The sequence below is a fragment of the Pelmatolapia mariae genome, linkage group LG12, assembly GCF_036321145.2.
Source record: "Pelmatolapia mariae isolate MD_Pm_ZW linkage group LG12, Pm_UMD_F_2, whole genome shotgun sequence".
Lineage (NCBI taxonomy): Eukaryota > Metazoa > Chordata > Actinopteri > Cichliformes > Cichlidae > Pelmatolapia > Pelmatolapia mariae.
The window spans coordinates 28,895,978-28,918,945 of record NC_086237.1 but is presented as its reverse complement, the minus strand read 5'-3'; the positions used below and the strand labels follow the sequence as shown (position 1 = coordinate 28,918,945).

The following is a 22,968-nucleotide window of genomic DNA, read 5'->3' as shown; positions in this document are numbered from 1 at the left end:
TTTGGAATATTGTGCATATTTGACTAACATCTTAACACAGTCCTGTTCGATGCATTTTGACAGATATATGTAATAGTGTCTATTGTGGAAAGTAAAAGAAAGACACATGAATGTTGCTCTCTGTGTGCGCACTGCTGAGAAAAGACGGGGAGATATGTTTTCAGTGTGTACTGATCTGCTCACTGTAAAACAGGAAAAAAAGATGTATCTTTGTATGTCTTGCATCGGGACTTCGGTAATACCAGGGCTGCAATAATACCAATATTATTACAGCGCAGGAGTATGTTGCACTCTGCTCTAAACATTAAACACTTGAGACTGAGTAAAGAGCTACAGGACAGAGCCAAACTTTACTGTGCTCACAGCTTTGAACCATCCACCTGTACCTGTTTTGCTAACTTAGAGGCAACTACTGCACACATTGGGCGCAAAATAAGGCATGCTTTTCAATGTTAAATTTACCATAGTTTGTACTTAATTTCATGCTGCAAACCTTAGTAACTTAGTAATGTAGTTAAGTTGGAACTCAGCTTACTTAGACTGATTACAAATTGTTGGCAGATTGTTGGCAGTCTGTTTGCTTTCATAAATTAGATTGCACACCTTAATTGCAAATCTTTGCCAATCACTTTGGGAGTGATTACAGCCTGTCTGAGTTGGACTGAGACAGGTTACCTGCAACAAAGCTGTGCAGAATCATCTTGCAAACAAACTACTTGCAATGACTCACAGACAGCTAAAACTGTAGTGTGACTAAAGCCTAAGCAACAGAACAGTCTGGACATATTAAATTAGCTCTTCAAAAGCAGTGAACATTTTCAATAAAATTTGAATTGCTTCATTTTAAGATTGTTGTTGCCTTTCCTCAATATGAGGTATTTGCTTACTAAAGAGCTCTTTTAAGTTATTGGATATCTTTGAACCAATTTATACTAACCCAATGAAAAAAACATCAAATTCTTTTGCTTTTTTTTTTTTTTTTGCATAGAGGATTCCAGAAACTCAATGCTGCACATCATCTGTGGAAGCAGAACCCTGCTTCCTTGCTCGTGCTTATGGATTTATTGGTGATATAAAGAAAATTTACAGCAAGAATAATTTTGCAAGAGCGTTCTCCACACAAGTATATACCATGTCTTGCCTCACTCTCCTCCTCTTTGCTGCTCCGCCCTTCAATTTCATTAAGTCTAAAGACAGCCGTGGAAGTCTGAAGTCTTGTCTGTCACCAGTGCTACCTCCTCCTTCCCCTACTTTTTATGTTTTCAACCTCTCCCTAGACCTTCAGCTGCTTTTCTTTATACATTTGATGCTTAGGTTTTTTTCTCCTTTTCTTTTTCTTTTTCACACTCTTCTTTGGAAAATCTGCCATTTCTATTTCCCTGCTTCTTTTGTGAGTATAGACAGCCGTGTAATTGTGGGTTGTGTGAGGAACGGGATGAGACGAGGGCTTGTATTGGTCGACACTGTGCTAGTGTACCTACCTACAGCCATTCTCCCAGCCGTGTCTTTGTTCCTGCTCCATTGTGATCGGCTAGCTAAAGAGAAACACTACACATGTTGCTTGGCTGCAAGACTGTCTGCAGTCTTTGTGATAAATATGGACCTCTGTTTCTCTCAAGTATTGTTACTATTCTTCCTCTTGCTGCCTGTCTGCTCGGATACCTCTGGCTGTGCTGCATGAAAGAAGATTAGCTTCACCTCTGAGAGACATATGCATGAATTGCACAAGCGCAAACAACTCACTGTGTAATGATACACACACACACACACACACACAAAGTTGTCCATCACTTGCTTTATCCCCACTTTTTTTTTTTTTTGCATCTTCTTGCTGTAGGCCCTGTGTGTATGGATATTGCCTAATAAGGTGGTTAGACTGGGTGTGTTAGAAAGTCGCCCACAGAATTCTTCACAGACAAATTACCTTATTTTAAACAAATAGAAACCAGTGGAGTGTTGAATTAAAAATGCTGCATACTTACAAAAACATGCTTTAAATTCCTAGTGAAGGATGTGACACTAATAACAGTTGTGTAACTAAAAAAACTCTATAATTTTCAGTTTGGATTAATTTTCAGTAACTTGATGGAAACTAAGCTAACAACAGAAATACAAAATAACAAAAATTAGCGTGTGGCATAGAGACATAAATCTTAAATAAGCATTGTGGTTATCTAATTTGAGAATGACCATGGCAACATGCTCATAGGAGAGATTAAGTTTGATCAAACAGTGAGCCAGTATTAAGGGCTGATCTCTAGGCTTTGTCAAGGCTTAAACTCTGATTATACGACAAAACACACAGGCATGTGCACACACATGAAATACAGTCAAAGGCCGCTTGTCCTTAGGCACAGTGCTGGTTGGCTGGTGATTTTCTAGGTGCTCATCCTTTGGAGTTTTCTATGTTTTTAACAATAGTCAGGGCTGCAGTATGACCATATACCAGGTCATGTACTTTACTAGTTTTTTCAGCTTTGATGTCTTAATAAACCATTTGGATAAAACTAAAGAAAAACCTACCTCAGTGATTTGGCTTTGACTTCAAAGTCCATTTTCCTAAAATTTAGTACACTATTGATAAGATTTATTACCTCTTAAAATTCAGTTCTACTATTTTGCTTTAGTTATTAAAGTGCTTCTCTGGGATTAGAAAAAAAAAAACCCAAACACTTCCTAACACATCATAATAATTACATTTAGTCCCTGTAAATAACACCTTTAATGGGATGGATTAGAATCTTTTTATTAACTTCTTTTTTTAGAAGTCAATACTGCTCACCCATCACACAGTAGCGTTTAAAATCTAATTTTGTGTTAATTTTTTCAGTGAGTTATGTACTGAATAGAGCTTTGCAGTGGTAGCGAGCAAGTTGGGGAAATATGGTTGAGCAAATTTAATTCCAAGATCAAAATTGCATATACATATGTAGCCTGTCAAACTTTTGGGTCTTATTTACATCTGAGGATCCTAGAAAGAAAATTTTGTTAATCAGAATATAAGTAAGTTAAACTTTTTTTTTCTCTCTGAAAAAATACCAAGGGAAGCGTGAATAAGTATGAGCAAAATATATATTTTACCTGATGGTATAAAAAAAAATATAGCTCCATCTAGAGCTTTAGGTTTTCAGAGAAATAATTAAATTGTTTATTTACCGTTGAGAGTATTGAGAGTTCTACATATTGGCTCAGTAATGGGATAATAACATCTTTCTTTCTTTCAGGTAACAGATGTGCTGTATTCATTAAAAACAACTTTTTAAAAAAAATTTAAACTATGATTTTAGAGTCGAAGAAAGGCTGCAGTCTTTGGCAGGCGGCATTAGCTGTCTTGGAAACACAGTTATACATAAAAATGTTTTAGAGTTAGAGTAATCCATACCACTGCTCCTTCAGGTCCAGTGGTATGGATTTAGTAATTCAGTTTAGATAGAAATTTTGCATCTGACTTTGGTTTTACGAATGATAAACTTTAACTATTCCCCGGCACGCCAAGCACTGAACCACAGTTAGATCCTGTTGAGGTTTAACTGTAAAAACAAGATGAAGAAAGGAGGGACACTTTAATTGTTTACCTCTAGCTGTTTGTGCTGGCATTACAGAGACAGTAAACTACAAGATGACCCCTGATGAGACTCACTTCCTTTGGTCCTTTATCCCCTCACTACTCGTGTACACATGTGGTACTTAGTTGTCATAGAAACCATTTTATTGTCATTTTATTGGAACAGATAGCCTGGAGCTGTGTATTAGCTAGCTGCATAACTGTACGATATACAGGATGCTTGAACGTCATCCTCCTCATACTCCTTTTCTTCTGGTGCTTTCCTTTCTTTTATTTATTTATTTTTTTCATTTTTAAATCTTCATCATTTCATGGTACACAAGTACAGCGGTTAGCACTATGGCCCTTGGAATGTGACTGTAAGTGTATAAAAATGCTTAGGCGAAGAAAAAAAAAAGCGCATCATCGAATGTGTGAATAACACTCGTAGCAAAAAAGCATTTAAGTGCTCAAATAGAGTAGAAAAGTACTATAAAAGTACTATAAAAGTACCATTCCATTTACAATTTACTCAAGTCTTTCTGTATGGAGTTTGCAAGTTCTCTTGAGTCTGGCCTGCATTTCCTCCTAGAATCCAAACACATGCTTTCATTTGATTGGCCATAGGTGTGCATGAGGGCATGAGCTGTTTGTGATGGACTAGCATCGTGTCCACAATCTAACCTGCCTCTCACGCAACATCAGATGGGTTAGGCTTAAGCCCTCTGCAGCTCTTGTTGAATAAGTGGTGAATCATTGTCTGTCTGCTTCTTCTTCACTTATCATTGCCTCAGTAATTTAGTACAAAGTAAAACATTTTTTTTTGTTTTTCACAGTTTCCTGATTCTTTCCTCTCCATTATTCTGACACAGTTTCATTATCTTCTAGCTTATCATTTCTACTCCTTGATTTTCTTCTTCAGTGATATTTCTCTTCTTGCCTCTTACACTGTTTTATCATCACCGCATCACCAGATTTTTCTGTCACTTCATCAGTCCACCTCTGTTTCAAACTGCTTTTCTTAATCCTTCATCTGACATCAGCTGTGTCATTCTGTCAACAACTAACCTCTACATCTATTGTCTGCTTTCCTCATCATATCCACCACCTTTCTGTCTTTCTAATGTTTTTCTTTCTAAAACTTCTTTAATCATTGTCGTTTTCCTTTTCCTATTCTTCACCCCACCTTCCTCCCCATTTACCAGTAGTTTCTCAACAACATTGCAATGATCTTGTCTTGCTCCGCTTCATGTTTGCATTCATATGTTTTACCAAAATCATTATGCAAGAAGGCTTTATCATATAGCATCCTTCCTTCCAGCATTATCAGGCAGTGTTTTTTTTTCTCCCTAGATTAAGCTCTTATATAAATGAAAAAGAATAAAACCAATGGTCTGAGAATCACCTGTCAAATCTGATAAAAGCCAACCTTGGTGACTTTGCTGCTAAACAATGTGTAAAAAGAAGATTTCCTTGTGAATTTCCTTCTAATTTGCATGCATTTCATCACACTATGAATTCGTTTAGAGTGCTGACACGATCACTCTCTCAAATGCCATACTCATTAAGTCTATGGTTATAGTGAGCCAAGAACAAGAATAAGTGCACTTACAAACTCTTAAGGAAATTCAGATAAGACCAGCTTTCCCTAAAAACTTTTACTCTATCTTGAAGCAAATAAGAACACAGCTAAATACAAATATTTATCATTTCGTCCCATTTCTGAGAGCTTCACTCCCGTAACACTTGATATCAGTAATCCATTTTCAGTCCTCCGTACCAACAAAGTGGTCTTTTCTGTGCCAACACCTCAGCTTTCTCACTTTCATGTTTCTGCATAAACAACTAAAAGTAAGATGGGCAATGCTGGAGAAAGGCTTTGAAGCCACCAGCAGTGTCCTGTCACACTCTGCAGATCAGAGAACTTAGACTTGACCCCCTGGGGCCTTTAAAAGAAAGCAATCTTTAAAAAAAAAGAAACCCACCTGCATCTTTACTATAATAATGTATAGGCCTGCCACTCCCTTAACACTTTTATGAACCTCACTTGTGTGCATGCATCACTGCAACTGACTCATGCTGATTGGCTCCTGTGCTCTGTCAAAACATGAACACTATATCCATTGAGGGGTTTTAGCTATGGGGGTCTGTACGCTGTTCAAAAGGATCAGATTGCTAATGCTAGCTGACCTTTGTGGTGTTTGTGTGGTGTTTATGCATCTTGAAGCCCATCCAGGTTGCGTGAACCATGTCTTGGTTATCACTTCGTGCACCTCTGCTTCGTTTTGCTTGGTCTTCTTTTCGATCCCACCTCCTGTCATTTCACCTCACTCAGGCCTTGTTAATGGCCTCTTAGTCTTTCTTCTCTTTCTCCCCCACTTGCTTAGATCTGTCAGTCTCCCATGATGTAGCCCTTCGACTACTGTACAGAGATTTCTACTTACTGTTTCCTGCTGTAGTTACTCTCCCTGCTCCCTCCCGCGTTCATTGATGTCTGATCTAATTGCTTTTGCTCTAACCCTGGGGACCTGGGCACAGTGTAACAAGCTCCCAGAGGACGCACTTCGCCTCGGCCTTTGTCGCAGTCCCTCAATTGCTGCTTTCTTTTTTATCCGTTTCCTCACCAGCTCTTCCCAGTACATTAATTTATTAGCAGCTCTAATACTGTAGCCCCCCGACAAGCAGCATGATATTGTGACCCTGCGGTAACTGATTCTAATCTAAGGCTGGCCACAGCACAATCTTGAGTCAGGAATTGCCAATTTCAACAGGTCTTGTCTGTGTTTTCTTTTATCCCCATCACACAGTAGGCCACAGACAGAGATACAGAAGAGTAGCTATACAAAGCAAGAAAGGTGGGATGAAGTAAGAAGCAGAGAGGAAAAGAGGAAAATAAACAGGCAGAGATGCGAAGTGACAGTGAAAAAGTGGGTGAAAGACAACCTGATAACATGGAGAGACTCACAGGACCGCTGCAACAAAAATTTAATAGAAAAGGCAAAATATAAAGATGCAGTCCAGTGAACTAAAGCAGATGGGTCAGTACACATTTTAACAGCTTTGGCTCCACTCAGAAATAAGAATTTCAAAAATATAACACAAAGGAGTTTGCAAAGAAAAGCGTCTGGACTTCTTTAAGTTGCTTGAAGACGTTTCACCTCTCATCCGAGAAGCTTCTTCAGTTCTAAGGTCCTCCTTTGACTACGATGACCTGGATGACTGAGAACCTTCACAGACAAAAATATAACACACATTTTAACTTCTCTCTCTAGCACCTGTTTACTCCTTGATTAGTTTGGTGTGATATATATCACACATCAAATGAAATCCATGAACCGGGCAACCTTAAATTCTTCTTGGAGAAAAAAACAAAAGAAATCTATCTTAAGCAAGCCGTTATTGTATTTTAAGTCCTTTTCGCTAGATATTAAAGAGGTGCCATAAACAGCACAAAAGGAAAGAAATCTCAAATTCTCAATCATGCTCCTGGACTTTCGTTGAGATAAGCCATCCAGATAGTGAGTTAATACATGGAGTGCATTTTGGAGTAACCTCCAGTCGCCAGTTCAGATTTGTGTAAAGCAGATTCTTACAGAGCGCACTGCAAAAGGGGAAAAAAGTCCCTCAATAGTACTTCTGTGTTTGAGATTTGAAACTCACCTGCAACAGTCAGCTGAACTATCACGATTTCTCTCCCACCTCTGTTTTCACACACGAGAGCTGTACAGTATGCATGTGTATGTGCTTCTAGTCTGTTTTGTCTCATAAATTTTCATGAAAGAACACCAGCATAAAGATCAAAACATTTTCTCCTGAAGGTTAATGGGTCAAATGCGTTGATCAAAATCTACTTGTTGCACGCACTACTCTCATTAGAGGCATTTAAAGAGAATCATTTGATACAGATACTCTGATCTTCCCCATGGCACTCTCTAGTGTATGCTGTCTCTCTATCACACACACATACACACACACACACTCTCACACACTCTGTTGGTCCTTCGGGATCAGACAGTGGACTGAATGCAGATATGCCTCTTTGAAGTGAGCAGGCCTACAACTAATGTGTGTATGAGAGGCACGCACATGCACATATTCACACATACACTCTGGCTATGTTGATGCATACTTCTTTAATCAGATCGGGTATTTAATTATTAATATGTGTGTTAAAAGATGACCCTGCAGCAGTGCTGTTTAACCTTTACTGTGGAATAATCCGACGTGCCTGTGTGTGTGTGCATAATCGAGGAGGCGTGCGCATTGCATTGCAGTGTTGCCATCAAGGAATATTGAAACACAATATACACGACGCAGATGCTTCTGGTGATGTTTTAAACATTTATTGTTTTCTGTGTCTTTTTGTAGGTGTGTGGAAATCATTGCCAAGGAGGGGAGAAGTTTGAAGGAGCTCTATCTTGTGTCTTGTAAAATTACAGACCACGGTAGGATACTTTCAATCACTGTCCCTTTGTTGCAGTCAACCGCCAACATTATCATCATTTCCATTATTGCCCACATTCACCACTGTGATTCAGGACTCATTTGATTTTACAGCTTTCCTCTTATGAGACTTGTAAACAGTGAAAATATTATTGAAAAGTTTCAAGCAGAAGAAAGCAGTGTTAGCTGGAGCTCTTCTGCACATTTACCCACACTAGAGTTTTACCAGAGATTTACCTTTAAGTAAACTCTTTAAATAAACCGAGAAGCATTACTCGGCAGGCCACTCAATGTCAAACCATGCGGTGGTTAGTTGAAGGCTGACTTTTGTGAATTCTTATATGAGAGGTTAAATATTGTGCTTTCTGGAGAAATAGCCTTTCAGAGCACATTATATGAGGTATGAAAAGGCTACTCAGGATTTTTATACATTTACTTGTGTTGGTGGATTAGAGTTGTTTGTATTGTCTGATGGGGGACATACATGGTGTTTTCATCCTCAGCATACACTCAGGTGATATATATCTCTTTTATATCCCTGTAGCATCATCTCCTCTTTTTATTTTGTTTACACTACCTTCCCTCTCTGCTTGATTCCATTCTGCCATATGTTTTGCGGAATATTTGAGTCTTTCATCAGCTACAGTACAATACACAGTTGGAGTTCATCGGTACTGAAGCATCAGGAGTGCAATCCTGGTTCTTTGTGTGGCACTGTTTAGTTGTGTTTGTGCATGTGTGCACCCTTCAAATTGCACAAATGACACTCCCAGCAGCGCAGCCGACTATTTTCTTTGGGTGTCTGCTTTCTCCAATCTACTGTTACTCGATTTAACAGAGTCTGAAGGGTTTTTACCACTTATGTTATTTCCTGTTATCTTTGCAGCTCAAAATACCCACAATCTGTATCATAACAAAAGCCAGCCCACCCACCAAAAATAAATATTTGGTGTGACGCATGATAGCCTGAGTTTGATCGTCAAAGAAAGTTTAATTTGACTTTAAGCTGTAATAATTCCCAACTGCAATGGTTTGTCTGTTTTCTTTTGCTTTTATATTATGTTAATTTGTTATTGTTTGAATAATTCATCTATTCAAATTTCTTGTTCAGAATTTCATAAAGGGACTAATGAGATAATAAACTAATGGATGTTCTGCTTGTTTGTCACATGGGGTTCTCTTATTTTTGATACTTAAATGTGTTAAACTTAAGATAACAAGCCGTCTGTTCTTTCTTTTTTTTTTGATAGTTAGGCTTTTCACCTGTTGACTTTTAAGTGTTGTTTCTTCAGTTTTCTTTTGTTTTGCAACTCACTGTAGTTTGACTGTTTAGCTATTAGGAATTACACAAAAAACTAAGCTTTTGCTTTTTAGTACCATGGTAATTTTTCTATAGTCTATCGAACTTTGGCATTTGATTTTCTTGATGTAAATGCAATGTCTGTGAATTGTTTTTAGCTGGTAATTGTTGTTAAAATGTCTATAAAATGAAACTTTAATATACCTGAGTGTCAAACTGGAACTATAGCGCTTGAAGTTTATCAACACAGTCGAGAGAAACTCATTGGGCTTTGAGGGGATTTTCATACATAACAACACTATTGTTGGATCATGTGGCCCCAAAACACTTTTTTCATTATAAATGGAGAACATGTAAAACAGTGACAAGTGTGACACCCTAGGCTGACTCCTTGTTTGATTGGTTTTCTTCCATAAAATTTGGAACGTCAACAACAATAAATTATTTCAGGCTTATTGTGTGCAGAAGAACGAGTAGCTCGAACACGCACAGGACAACATCTTGGAATGTGCGATCCACTTGTCTTAATGGATCCAGGATGCTTGGATCCATTGGCAAGCCATTTAATTTTGTTATAAATTGGATTTTAGGCTTTTCCTGTTTGATTTTGCACTTGGAGAAACACCACAGTCAACAATTTATTACTCCGACTCTTGGCTTTTTTCCTGACCGAACTACTTCGATTACATTTGGAAGGCTGCACACTGCCCCACACCACACCACTACAGTTTTCTCTGTTCTCTGCAAAGTAGGGACAAATGATATAGAAAATACTTAATGTTGCCGTCACTAAGCGTTAACCTTCCATAACATAATCATGATTATTTGTGTTGTAGATTGTAGACTCGAATGGTTAATCTCTAACATGAGCTACCATTTGCTAACGATTTCTGTGAATTACACTAACAACAGTCACCTTGACCTTTCTGAACTAGAACCTGAACTGCATTTGCGAGTGAGTGAAACATTATGTGGGCGTGTGTCTACTGGTGTCTGATTAATGACTCCAAGATCACAATAGTACATTAAACCAGGAATGTTCACAGGCGCCCGGTATATATCCCCTTCTCTCTGCTTGTGTCTCTAATCCTTTTGACCAAGATGAATTAGCGATATCTGATCTTCTTCCTTCACTAATGATCCCTCTGGCCCTCTTTGGCTGCTGATAGGGTCTGTGTGTTTTTATGTTTGCGTGTACATTTATGTCTTTCCAGGATAGAGATGCCTGTTCTTAGAGCTCTGTACTCTAACACAATGATTGGTGGATTTCCTGCTTCAGTCTCTGAAAAATTAAATCACAGAAATGAGATTTTACATCTGCCAAGCTGGCCCCTGTTTTTTTCCGCCCATCTCTGCGCTAATTATTTTTATTAATGGCTTCTGTGAGTGCATTTGAGATGTCCACAAGCCTCTTACGTTTGAGTGTTCTGTTTTTTCCTCCCAGCTTTTGCTTCCTGTGTGATTTTATAGGAGCTTTGAAAACAGATATAAAAGGAGACAAAAAGACAGGTTTAGATGACAGAAATGAAAAGCTGGCAATATGTAATTTTACTCCCAGTGCAGATGGTTTCAGAGATTATTTTGTGTGAGGAAGAGGAAGTAAATGGAAAAAGTGAGGATAGAGCATTTTGGGGTAATGATCTTACTGAAAGCCCAGTTAGTGCCATGGAAAGGGAAGAAAAAATAACTTCCAAATCTTGTGTGGCATTCATCAAAGAACATCAAACTAATTAGCCTAAATAACATTTTGGTTGCAATCAAAGCAGTATAGAGGCTTGTTAAACACCTGGATTGTCTGATTAACATATTTCATATGGTTTGTGATTTTCAGCAACTAACACCTACAACTTATGATTGATGATAAATAATGGGCACTGAAAGATTTTATTAAACATCCTAAAGCGTTCTCTTCAGATTTCCTGTGTCTTGCATTACAAGTGGTTTTCTCTGTGGGATACTTAGTCTTCATACACATGGTCTTTTCAATCTTTTCAGACATTTTTGCTGTTCTCATGTTACTTTTAAAGGGATTAACGCCGAACAGAAAGCTATAATCCTAAACCAATATGAAGAATTTAACAATATGATCCAGGCTAAAAGCTACACAATTGTTGCAGCCAAAGGAAAAAAGGAAAGCTGGCAAAGAAAAAAGTTTACACAGTAACTTTCATTAAATTAATGTGTTTATATTCTTATTCCTATTCTTATTGTTATTTCAATATTAGCCTTATTCTTTCAGCTGCAACGCTGCCAGTGTTAAAATAATCTTGGGAGCCTGTAAAGACCAAATGAAAAACATATTTCAAACATGTAGGCATGGTTTGTTTTAGAAATGTTTTATAAAGCTTGCAAGGCTTTTTACAGTTCTGGGATTTACATTTCACTATGTAAAGGCCATTGAGAGTTCTTGCTGCCAATAGAAAAGAGAAAATGTGTTACTCATTGATGTTCATCAATGGAAGTGAAAGGGTTTAGACAGTGTCTGAAAAACCAGAGACCCTGTCGCTAACCCCGAAGATGCTTGTTGTGCTTTTATGTGTGTTGATCTTGGGTAAAACTTATTTACCTTTAATAGTATGGGTGAATCAAGAAGTTGATGTTAAATGAATTATTTTAAATTCACTTGCGTATGTTAGTTACCTTGATCCTTGGTACTCATTTGCAACATGGGATACGTTTAGTGTAACCAAGACTCAAAGCTGTGCTCCTTCTAAGCAATTCAGAGTCTTGACCCTCTGTTTAAGAAGGCTTTATCTATAAAGTGCCATCTTATCACTGATGACTTTTGGGACTGTAAAGGCACTTTTGGGACATTTAAAAATTATGTTTAAATATCCGGTTAAGTAGTTAGTCTGAAAGGGAGATACTGGGGTCTAGAAACAAATTTCCCATGTTATAGATTTAGTAGAAAAGAAGGGTCAATTAAAGCCACTAGAGATAATGTAAAGGAAGTATTAATAAAAGAGATTATATTAAAAAGCATTTTCTTCTAGCAACTGGAAAGATACAATGTGGTGACTCACTTCAGAGCAATGCAGGTCGCTCACAGACAACACATGCCACCTTATTTTAGAACTATTCGCACACAGTTAGGTCCAAGTATTTTGCAAATGAACACTAGGGCTGTTCGATATAACGATATATATCGGATGACGATATAAAACATCTATTGTTTCATTTTATGGTATCGTTTGTTTCGTGGTGTTGCAAAATAAACTGTTAAGGCAATATTTTTCATCGTTTCGATGGTCACTGTAGTGGTTATATTAATTTCTTAAAGTTCTCTCTTTCTCTTATATTTAATATAACCACACTACGGATGGACAAGCGCTGGTTTTTATGCGTTGTCGTTAGCAACAACGACGGTAAAACCATTGTGTGTCCGCTTGTTTATTTTCCATATAAACCTTTCACAATAAAGCTCAAGATCCTGTTGAGACTTTTCAAAATAAACTGACTCATGTGAAAGAATATGCAGAGTATAAAAGCAAATAAGAGCCGTCAGGTGCTAAAAAATAAACCTTAGACTCAAACGTTAGAACAGGCTTTTCCCCGCAGCACGCTGTGTAATAAATACTCACAAAGAAAACGGCGGCCGTTACAACTTATGTCTAAAAATGTATCGTTTCATGCATCGGTTAAAGCACGACGCCCAGCACGCAAGTCGAGCTGCCCGAGATTCACAGAATTTACAGAAAGTGTTACATTTTTGTGATTTATATCGTTATCGGACGATAGATGTCTTATATCGGGATATGAGATTTTGGTCATATCGCACAGCCCTAATGGACACAATTTCTGTAATTTTGTCTCCGCACAACAATGATTTGTATTTTAGATTAAATAATCAATGTGATTTAAGTGGAGGCTTTCAGCTTTAATTAATCTTTAATTGGTTTTCAAAAGTATTACATTCATATTTATACATAATGCTGCATTTTCACAGGGCAGACACAAGTGGACAATTAACTGACCTGTAATTTCATTAATAGGTTAGTCATGTCCTGTCAGTATTGAATGGCCAAATAAAAAGATAAAAGACCTAGATTTAATTCCAGCTTTTGAATTTGCATTTGGTAGCTCTACACTGGAACTCTCAATGCAAGGTCCAAGGAGATTTTGAAGCAAGTGACCATTTAGACTGAGAGGGCAAAATTATTATTGGAGAGGTAGTTACAACGGGAATGTAAAAAGAAGGAAAGGACTCGCCAGCTCTGCAACACCAACGAGTGTGAAAGACGGTCAATGATCACAGAATTCTTTCCTTGGTTTTTCTTTAAAAAAAAAACCCAACATCTGGCAAAATCAAGAAAACTCTGGAGGAGAAAGAGATGTCGTCATGAATGTAAATAGAGAGTGTTTACAGCAAGGTGCAAATACCTGGTTAAGCTCTGGAACATGAAGGCAAGATTAGACTTGAATGAATTCTGAAGTGTACAGTTCTTGGATCCAGCCAAATTTTGCAAAACCGATCAGATAACATTTTATAGTGAAAATTGGTAATGACCCACATCATACTGCAAAAGCAACCCAGGAGTTTCTCATGGCAAAGAAACTGGATATTCTTCAATGGCCAAGTCAGTCACCTGATCTCAGCCCAGTGGAGCATGCTTTTCAGTTCCTGAAGACAAAACTGAGGCCAAAAAGACCCACAAACTGAAGGCAGCTTCTGTAAAGGCCTGGCATCTCAAGGGAGGAAACCCAACATTTGGTGATGCCTATTTGTTGTAAATTAAGACAGTCATTGAAAAACAATCCTTACACTTGAAATTCCCTTAGTTTATCCAGTTATTTTAGAGCCTCTGAAAATGTGGACTATATATTAAAATTTGCTGTAATTCCTAAACAGTAAATGTAATACTTTTGTAAACATCTTGAATTCTGCGCTTCAGTCACATCTTGAGTGTTTGATTTTCGTGTACAGATGGAGATTTTTTAAGTTGTCATCGTCTTAATACTTATGGACCTAACTATATATTACAACACCTTTTAAAAAAAAAAAAAAAGCAAACAAAGTCCATCTCAGTTCTTTATTCCCGTAGGCACACGAATGGCGAAGTCTTGGTTTATCCATTTCCCTTGCAGAATTAAAAGTACCACTATGTCATGGGTTTGAAAGCTGATCCTGATGAGAAAACCCCCTTAGCCACTCTCCCAGTGCTAATCAGATCTCTACACCACCACTTTCTTCCTCATCTGACTGACCCATACACTGGCAGTGGCCCATACTGTATCTTCAACACACCTGGATCGACAGCGATAGCTCCTCATCTGCTCTCTCTCCTGTGCTCATCGCCTTTGTGCTCCTTTTGTTCTTATGCTGTGTGTGTTTTGCATTCGCATGCATTCACTGGTGTCTACGCTGTAAGTGCATGTACATCTGTCTGTGCTTATCTTGTCCCTTGTAGCCCACCTGCTTTATCCAAAGACAGAAACAGAGACCTTGGCGCCTCCTTTCCTTACATATGGTAATTCTCCTGCTTCACCCGCACACCTCTCCATGATCCTTTACTTTGTCAGTTGTGGCCTCCTGTGTACATCTGTATGAATACGAGATTGAGCGAGACACCTGTGGGAGACTGTACAAGTGAGAGGAAAGAAAAGGAGAAACTCTGGTCTGCTTTTAGAGGACTTCCAGCAGAGCTGGTATAACATTGGGAAGGGGGAGGAATGATTTCAGACTTTCAGAGAGATGGAAGTCAAAGTCCTCTTCATTTTTGTGTACACAGTACAGCGTTAGGTGATTCATATATTAAATAATCTAAATATTTCTCAGCCAAATAGTGATCATAGAACGAACTTTTTTTTCTTGCACTGCTGATAGAAAGTGGAAGCTAAAGTGAAGCTTTATGGAAACGTGATTAAATACCCAGCGTTTAAATCAGTTTACTTTCAGCTCAGGTCAATTTGAGGCAAATCGTGCATGTAGAGTAGCCGTCTGACGTCTTCTCTAAAGCAGTGGCCGCTTAGAAATCAAGGATATCGTTATAAATGTTTTGGAAATACTTCATGTGGAAGTGTCTTCTGTCCCTAATAAAAAATCTTGACAGTGACAGCCCATCATCCAGACTTTTGTGATTGTGCTGTGTTGTTGTATAAGAGGGATTGAGCTACTCAGTCGTGAATTCCATTGTTATGTCCATCTGTATTTACCCATCTGTCAGCTTGTGAGATTATTGTTGTCATTCAGTTTTTAGCGTCTTATTCTCTTATTTGATCACCCCCTTCGTAGCTCTCACATAGTCAACATGCATCCACATTTTTCTCCCCTTTCCTGTTTTTTTTTTTTGGGTTGCCTTCAATCCTGTTCCAAGACCAAACCCCTTCCTCCTCTTTTCCCCTCTTATTGCTATTTCCATTCATCTTTCAGCGCTCGCTTTCATCTGAGGTGCTTTACTCTAAACGCGCTGAACGGTGATAGATGGGGCTTCCGTGCTCCTCCCCTTGAGCGGAGGAGTGAAGTATTGCTGTGTGTGCTTCGTTACTGCTGCGTGTGTATATCTTTGCAACTCTGTGCTTGTTTACATGCTTTTGTGTGAGCGTTTGTGTACTTTTAACAGGTTTTCATTGCCTTTGGGCAAATTTTGATACCCACTCACTTCCTAGAGTATTGTAGTGCTTTTTACAAGGTGAGGTTACTTTGCATGAAAGCACAGAAACTATCTTACTGACGATGAAAAGACATCTGATTGTTATCTTCCCCCTGTATCGTATGATGAGGCTGTAAGGGTATACTGTTACGCAAGAGTTCTTGTGCTTTTTAAGCTTAATCCAGGTTTAACATTTTATTTTTCTGCACAATTTGTGGTTTTGATTAACTTGTCATAAGCTGCAGAACAACACTGGGATCAGTGCATTAAAGAAAAATCATAAGTGCTTAAAAGAGATCGTCAGTTGTATTTAAATGTGGCTTGACCTTACCTCAGAAGGATACAGTAAAGATATCAAACACTGTTATGCTGACTATTCTTTAGATCACTTATTTTTTTCTTCCTTCTTTCTTTGTCACATCTGTTTCGCTCCGAGAATTAGTTTTCCATGTTTCTTTTTTTAGCTGTTCAGCACCATATATGCCTAAGTGTTGTGAAACATAATGTAATGTAAACTTAGATCGTGTAATAGCTTGTTTGCTCCTCTATCTGGCATTCAGTAGGTAAATAATGTAACCCTAAGAGCAGCTGATTAAAATGCGCAGAGCAGTACAGCAGATTTATGTGGGCTGGTAAGGGGAGCGAGTCAATAGACAATCTTTGTCTGTTTTTATCGCCACTGTGCGTGTGTGTGTGTGTCAAGTATGAAAAATTTCACGGTTTCTGGGCGTGCAGCTTAGCATGAGTAGAAATCTTGATATCCCTGATCGCTAGCATACATCTGTATTTTTTTAACCTGAGACTTTTGTTATTTAATGCCTTGGTGTTACACAAACACTGGCAGAGACATTTTTTTAGCTTGTTAGGTTTATTCAAGTCCACTTTAGAGAACACCAAAAATCAGTATGCTGAAAGAAATTCATTAAACAGTATAAATGTTTTCATAGATTTGCTTATAAGTTGTTTGAGAAATGACTGTGGTGTAATTATAATTGAGGCACATACAATTATTTGCATTTACATTTATATACTTGAGAGAAACAAACTGCTCAGTGATCAGTAAGTGTTAGAAAATCACTGGAGTAGATGGTAACAATGGTTATTGTCTGATGCGTTTCTTTAACATTTAACATGTAAAAATCAGCTCTGCATGTTTGACTAATGTTTGTGTTTAGTTTTTGGGTAGTTATTTAGTCTTTGAGATGTTGTTACCTTGTTGTTCTTGGATTCTTAAGGTGCCTTCTGTTTTCTGGTCAGCACAACCTTAACAGGCTGGGCCCAGCAGCAGTCACCAGTCAGAGTGCATATCTGAGGGAACTCAAAGAGGTGAACTTGATTTTAATTTTTTGACCTCAGGGCTTGATTACACAATAGACTTGAAGCACAGGCTGAAAGAAATTGTCATTCTGGAGACAGTTATATCTAGCTCAAGGAAATCCCTGGTACGGCTGAACTGTATTAGTTAATTTTACCAAGAACAGTATGCAGGGAATTTTAAAAGCAGCTCAATGGATCGTGCCCTAGAGACACCAGAGAACAGCGGCTTCCACCGATGTTGTGCCTTACCAGTCCAATAAGAGAACAACTGACATGTCTCTAGTCCTTGGGTCAGCCAGTGACAATTGTAGCTCAGTGTCGGCTGACTTCATTCTTGTCTTGTGTCACAATCACTCACCTCTTCCTCAATCTGCTTCCGTCCATGGCTCTCGTGGCCCTTACTTGTCTGCTACCACACATGTTCCCAAGACAGTTCCCCGACAGGTTGAAGCCTTGTTTTTTCCTGCTGTTGTGGAGCCTCTGACTTGACAAAGCTTGTTTATGAGTTGACCAACATCTCAAACTGTAAATTACAGTATTAGTATTGTGATCTTTGTTTGTGTGCTTTTGTTTGTTTATCTGAATAAAATAGTTTTATTACTTTAACGTGCCTGCCTGGAATGCTATATTTATAAGACAGACCGTATCCCATGTCTGAAAAGGGCTATATGGTAAGGATCAAACTCATAACATGGTTTGTTATCTCTGCAAGAGTACCTGCACACTGGGGAAAAAACAGCGAGGATTATGAGGAGTTCATTAAACTGGACTTATGGCAAGTCCACCTGATTGCTGAAGGATGCTGACATTTGTTCTTTCTTATCAACTGCTAATGAAAATCATTATTAATTAATCTACCTGTTTGGTTTTATTCATCAGTAAATGATTTAGTTTGTGTTTTGCCAAGAAAAGGTGATGACTTCAAATGCCTTCTTTTAACCAGTCAATTGAAAAAACATAAAGTTGCTATGAAAGGGAGCACACCCCTACTTCTACAAAACTAGCACCCCTAAATATGCAAGGCAACCTTTCTGTAGAGAAAAGAAGAGTAACCAGTTTCTCACCAGTTGTGAGTTTGGAAAGTTCATTAGGTAATATACAGGAAAATTGAGACGGTGACAGGTAACGAGGGAGCAGAAACAGCTTGAGAGGCTGGATCTGAACCTCACATGGAGAAGGCATTTAGCTGCATGACTGCTCCTCAAGTGCAGAAGTGCGCTTATATAGGATTCCAATCTACAGATACTCCATAGTCTGAAGTATATAAGTTGAGATTTCCATTTCCTTACATCAGCCTGTGGTGGTATTTGCAGATCGGAGAGCTGCGCAAAGAGGCTGAAATTGAATTAGTTTCCATATATTGTCCTCTTCTCCTCTTTCTCCTGCTAAGCCCTGTGGTCTATCCACTGTTTGCCTTATGGGGTAGAAAAGTGAGGGGGGCTTAAGCTGTGAAGGCTGAAGCTTACGCCGTCGACCATCTTACTGGTCACACACTTTCTCTCTCACACCCGCTAACACACGCGCACTCTTGCTTCGGGGATTACAGCCGGGCAAGCCTCGTTTGCATTTACACACACAGACTCGAACACAATCACACAGACAGTACACACATATTATAGATGCACTTTTGAGCTTTTGCTAATATCCTCCGTCTCACACACACATCAGCCAACTTCAGCACACACGCTTTCCTGTAACTTGTGGAAAAAATCCTTAAGCCTCTGCTATTTTAGGCTTAAATCTGTGAAGGGGAAGCACTGAAATGACTTGGGCGTATGTGTTTATGTACAGATTTATGTAAATGTGTTTGTCCTCTCTGTGTACACAGATGTATGTGTTCCTCTTTATGAGTGAGCGCGAGAATGTGCGTGGCACCACAGGATGTAATCATGTATCTATGAGCTGTTGGATGACAATAGTGTTTTCGTTTTTAATAGAGGTAGCCTTAGTAACAATAGGCCCCATGTGTGTTTATGAAGCTTTGATATAAATGGTCCATTTGTTCTTTCTCTATCTCACTCCGACAATCTCTCCCTCTTCCTTTCAGGCCTGCAGTTCCTAATAATAGTACACTTTAACTGTGCCCATGGGACACAATAACACCAAGCTGTGTAAGTGTAGAAGATGTCCCTGTTATTGCTGGCTACAAGGAATTTGTTTATAGAAGTGAAACATTGCATTTTCTTATTTCTCTTATTAGTTTCATTGTGTGTGTCTCTGAGTCTGAAAGTATTTCTCTAGAGGCGGCATCACATCCACTGTGCCATAGCTTCCGAGTAGTACTGATACAACCCGTGGACAGGTGTAAAATGCTCAGTGTTGCTATAATAACTCGGAGGCTCCTGTTTTTTTACTGTGGTTATCACGTTTTATTTTCTTGTTCTTGCCAACTTTCTTCCTCCTCCCTGTCTTGCGCTCTTATTCAGTCTCAATCTCCTCATCTTCCTCCTACTCATCTCTCTCTCTGCTGGGAATGCAGTTGTCCTTTAAGTTAAGTGGGCGTTGATGTAAGTTGTTGCCCTGACTTGAGAGTTTTTAATAGTAAAGTACCCTGTTGAGGGTTGTGTAATTAGCTCTAGTTTAGCAGAGCGCTTTAAGAAGATGACAATTTACTGTTCATGAAAGAGGTATTTTGTTTTTCTCTGACATGCTTTTGATCCTGTATTGTCGCTTTAGCTGATCTACCTACTTTTTTAGAGAAATCTTTTTTTTCCCGTTTTTTTTTTTTCCTCACCCAGTTGTTGAACCAAGTAACACTGATTTTAGAGTTGTTCAAGCATCGGCATTCAAGGGATGAACCAGAATTGTGTCTGTATGACAGAAATTTAAATAACGTTTTTGTTATTAGCAACCTGTTCCCATTTCTATAGTTGAATCAATGGAAAATGCCAAAGTTAACAGCAGATATTAAAAATGATTAAATTGGAAAAAACCTGTCAGGCCTAAAACACTCTGTATTTTCTTAAGAAATAGGAAAAAAAAATCCAGCAAAGACCTGAAACGAGACCCAAGAGACACATTGACCCATCGATGAAGAGTCATCAGAAATGATCACAGTCAAGAAGCCATTCTCAGCAAAAGAAAACATTGAGAAAAGGCTAAGGTATGTTAGATTTCTCAAGAACAGGACTGAAATCAGAGGCAACAGCTCTTATGATGATGAATCCAAACACGGTGGAGGCTCTGTCATGGTTTCAGCCAGTGTTAAATGGTAAATAAATGGTAAATGGCCTGTATTTGTATAGCGCTTTACTAGTCCCTAAGGACCCCAAAGCGCTTTACACATCCAGTCATCCACCCATTCACGCACACATTCACACACTGGTGATGGCAAGCTACATGTAGCCACAGCCACCCTGGGGCGCACTGACAGAGGCGAGGCTGCCGAACACTGGCGCCACCGGGCCCTCTGACCACCACCAGTAGGCAACGGGTGAAGTGTCTTGCCCAAGGACACAACGACCGAGACTGTCCAAGCCGGGGCTCGAACCGGCAACCTTCCGATTACAAGGCGAACTCCCAACTTTTGAGCCACGATCGCCACGATTGTTGAAGATCTCGTCAATATTGATGGAATTATGAATGTAGAAATGTACCATCACATTTTTTCAAATCAAATCAAATCACTTTTATTGTCACATCACATGTGCAGGTACACTGGTACAGTACATGCGAGTGAAATTCTTGTGTGCGAGCTTCACAAGCAACAGAGTTGTGCAAAAATACAATAATGTAAAACAAGCAAAATATAAGAATGGCTAAATCTGAAAGTAATAAATATATGTACAATATATAAGAGTATATGCATTACTGGATGTGTATACTAAATATGTTTTTCTACGTGTGTGTGTGTGTGTGTGTGTGTATGTATACATATTTTACAAATTAAATAGAATAAAATAAAATATATAAAATATACAGAGGTTGGTAGTTGGACATGTGCAAAACAGTGGCATTAATGTATTTTGATCAATACCATCTGGAAAGTGTCTGATTGGTATTGTCTGGAAAGCTTATCTGGATAGAAAAACACACAATGGCTTCCCCAGAGCACAGACCTCAAAGTCATTGAAGCAGTGTGGGATCATCTTGACAGAGAATGAATAAAATAGGCAGCCAATATCCAAAAAAGAGGTTTGGATGTAATTCAGGAAGCCTGGAGAACTTTTCCTGGAGAGTATTTAAAGAAAAAAATTACAAGAAAGCTTAGCTAAGAGACTTCAGGCTGTGTTGAGTAAAAGATGGTCATAGTAAATATTGACTTTTAAGCTTGTTAGAATTGTACAAACTCTGTATTTGCCTTGTATACTGTATTGTCATATATGTTTGCAATGTCTCAATACTTCACTGTACCTATTTCCCATTTTCCTAGTGAAGTACAGTATAAAGATATACAGTAAGGGTGACTCAAGACTTTTGCACAGTACTGTATTTAGTTTCACTGCCTAATTGTAACATCTCATCTTACCAGTAGCAAAATATAAAGAGAAATAAAGATAAAATGAATATTGAACAGAATTAAGTTCACCTTATTGGTGTGGCTCTGCACAACATTCCCAGTTTCTCACATGGCCCCTTGGGAAAATTAATTGCCCATCTCTGTTGTAAATGATTCAGCTGTCCAAATGAGTGAGCTGTGACCTTTTAGATGCAGTAATACTGCATGTTTAACTAATGTTGTAGCCTCATCATATAAAAATAACCCCAGTTGTCCTTTCGCATTTTCCCAGTATGTTAATTTTTCTTATTTAGTCATACAAAGTCCACTAAGTAAAGGCAAAAAGCAGCACAAGATGTAATACTAAAAGAAAATCTGGAATGCTGTTTTTGCTCTAGGCCAAGCTCTTTAATTGAGATGTGTTCTTCACCATTGAGGCTTAAAAAAATGTTTTTATTCACTTTGAATGCCACTCACCTTTTTCTTGTAGCCTCAGAATAATTTCTCTGAAAAAACTACAATTACCCCAAATGATAACACCAAAACTGTTGTCGCTCCTAAAACTGTCAAAATGAAAAATAAGTAAATAAATTACTTACAACTTGGCCTACTCAATTTGAATTTCAGTTTCCTAACATGTGATTAGCGACAGTTCACCAGTTAAATTTAACATTTTAATCTGCTGCAAGTCAATAGCAGCATGCTGCTGTTAAGATTGTGTTGGAGTTCAGTTACACTCGATATTACAAACTTTCTTCTTAGAAGGTCATTCACTCCCTCATTTTTCTACATCTGTATATTTGAGAGATAATGCCACTGCTAATCCCTTGCAAGGTCAGTGCTTGTATTGGATGATTATCCCCCACTGTTTATTCATATTTCCTGCCGATGTCATTTCCTCCTGCTGGCTCAGACCTTTGACCTGTCATTTACCTCCCATAGTCGCCATGGTTTACTCCACCTCGGTGGCCGCCGTCCGAGAGAACATCCCCGTCTTTATCTCTGTAGGATTCTTCTGCTTACAGGAAGGTTACTGAAGTATCTAAATGTAAAATCTATTTGTACTTAAAGGTCACATTTCATTTGGATTCCTAATATCATCTTTTCTTTTCTTTTCTTTTCTTTTTTTTCTTCTTTTTTTTTTTCATTGGCCCCTAAAGTTTTTCATTCCTTTTTTGCCCCCTTTTCTCTGCCCGTATGATGTCCTCTCATGCTGTTACTTCATTGTTTGACAAATGCATTGTACATCATTCAGCTGACAGAGAATGGCCATAATACATAATGCATTGGCCGTGTTTAAATGGCTCAGCTCATGACTCTTAAATATGTTTCAGCA

At 38.4% G+C, this 22,968-nt stretch overlaps 1 protein-coding gene across 1 annotated transcript in view; it reads left to right on the top strand.

The window, feature by feature from the left end:
* Positions 1-22,968, top strand: part of fbxl17 (F-box and leucine-rich repeat protein 17) — a 227,464-nt gene that overhangs the window by 146,615 nt on the left and 57,881 nt on the right. Inside the window, exon 9 of the mRNA XM_063490430.1 lies at positions 7,913-7,989. Coding sequence (XP_063346500.1) covers positions 7,913-7,989 — 77 coding nt within the window. The remainder of the gene's footprint in view (positions 1-7,912; positions 7,990-22,968) is intronic.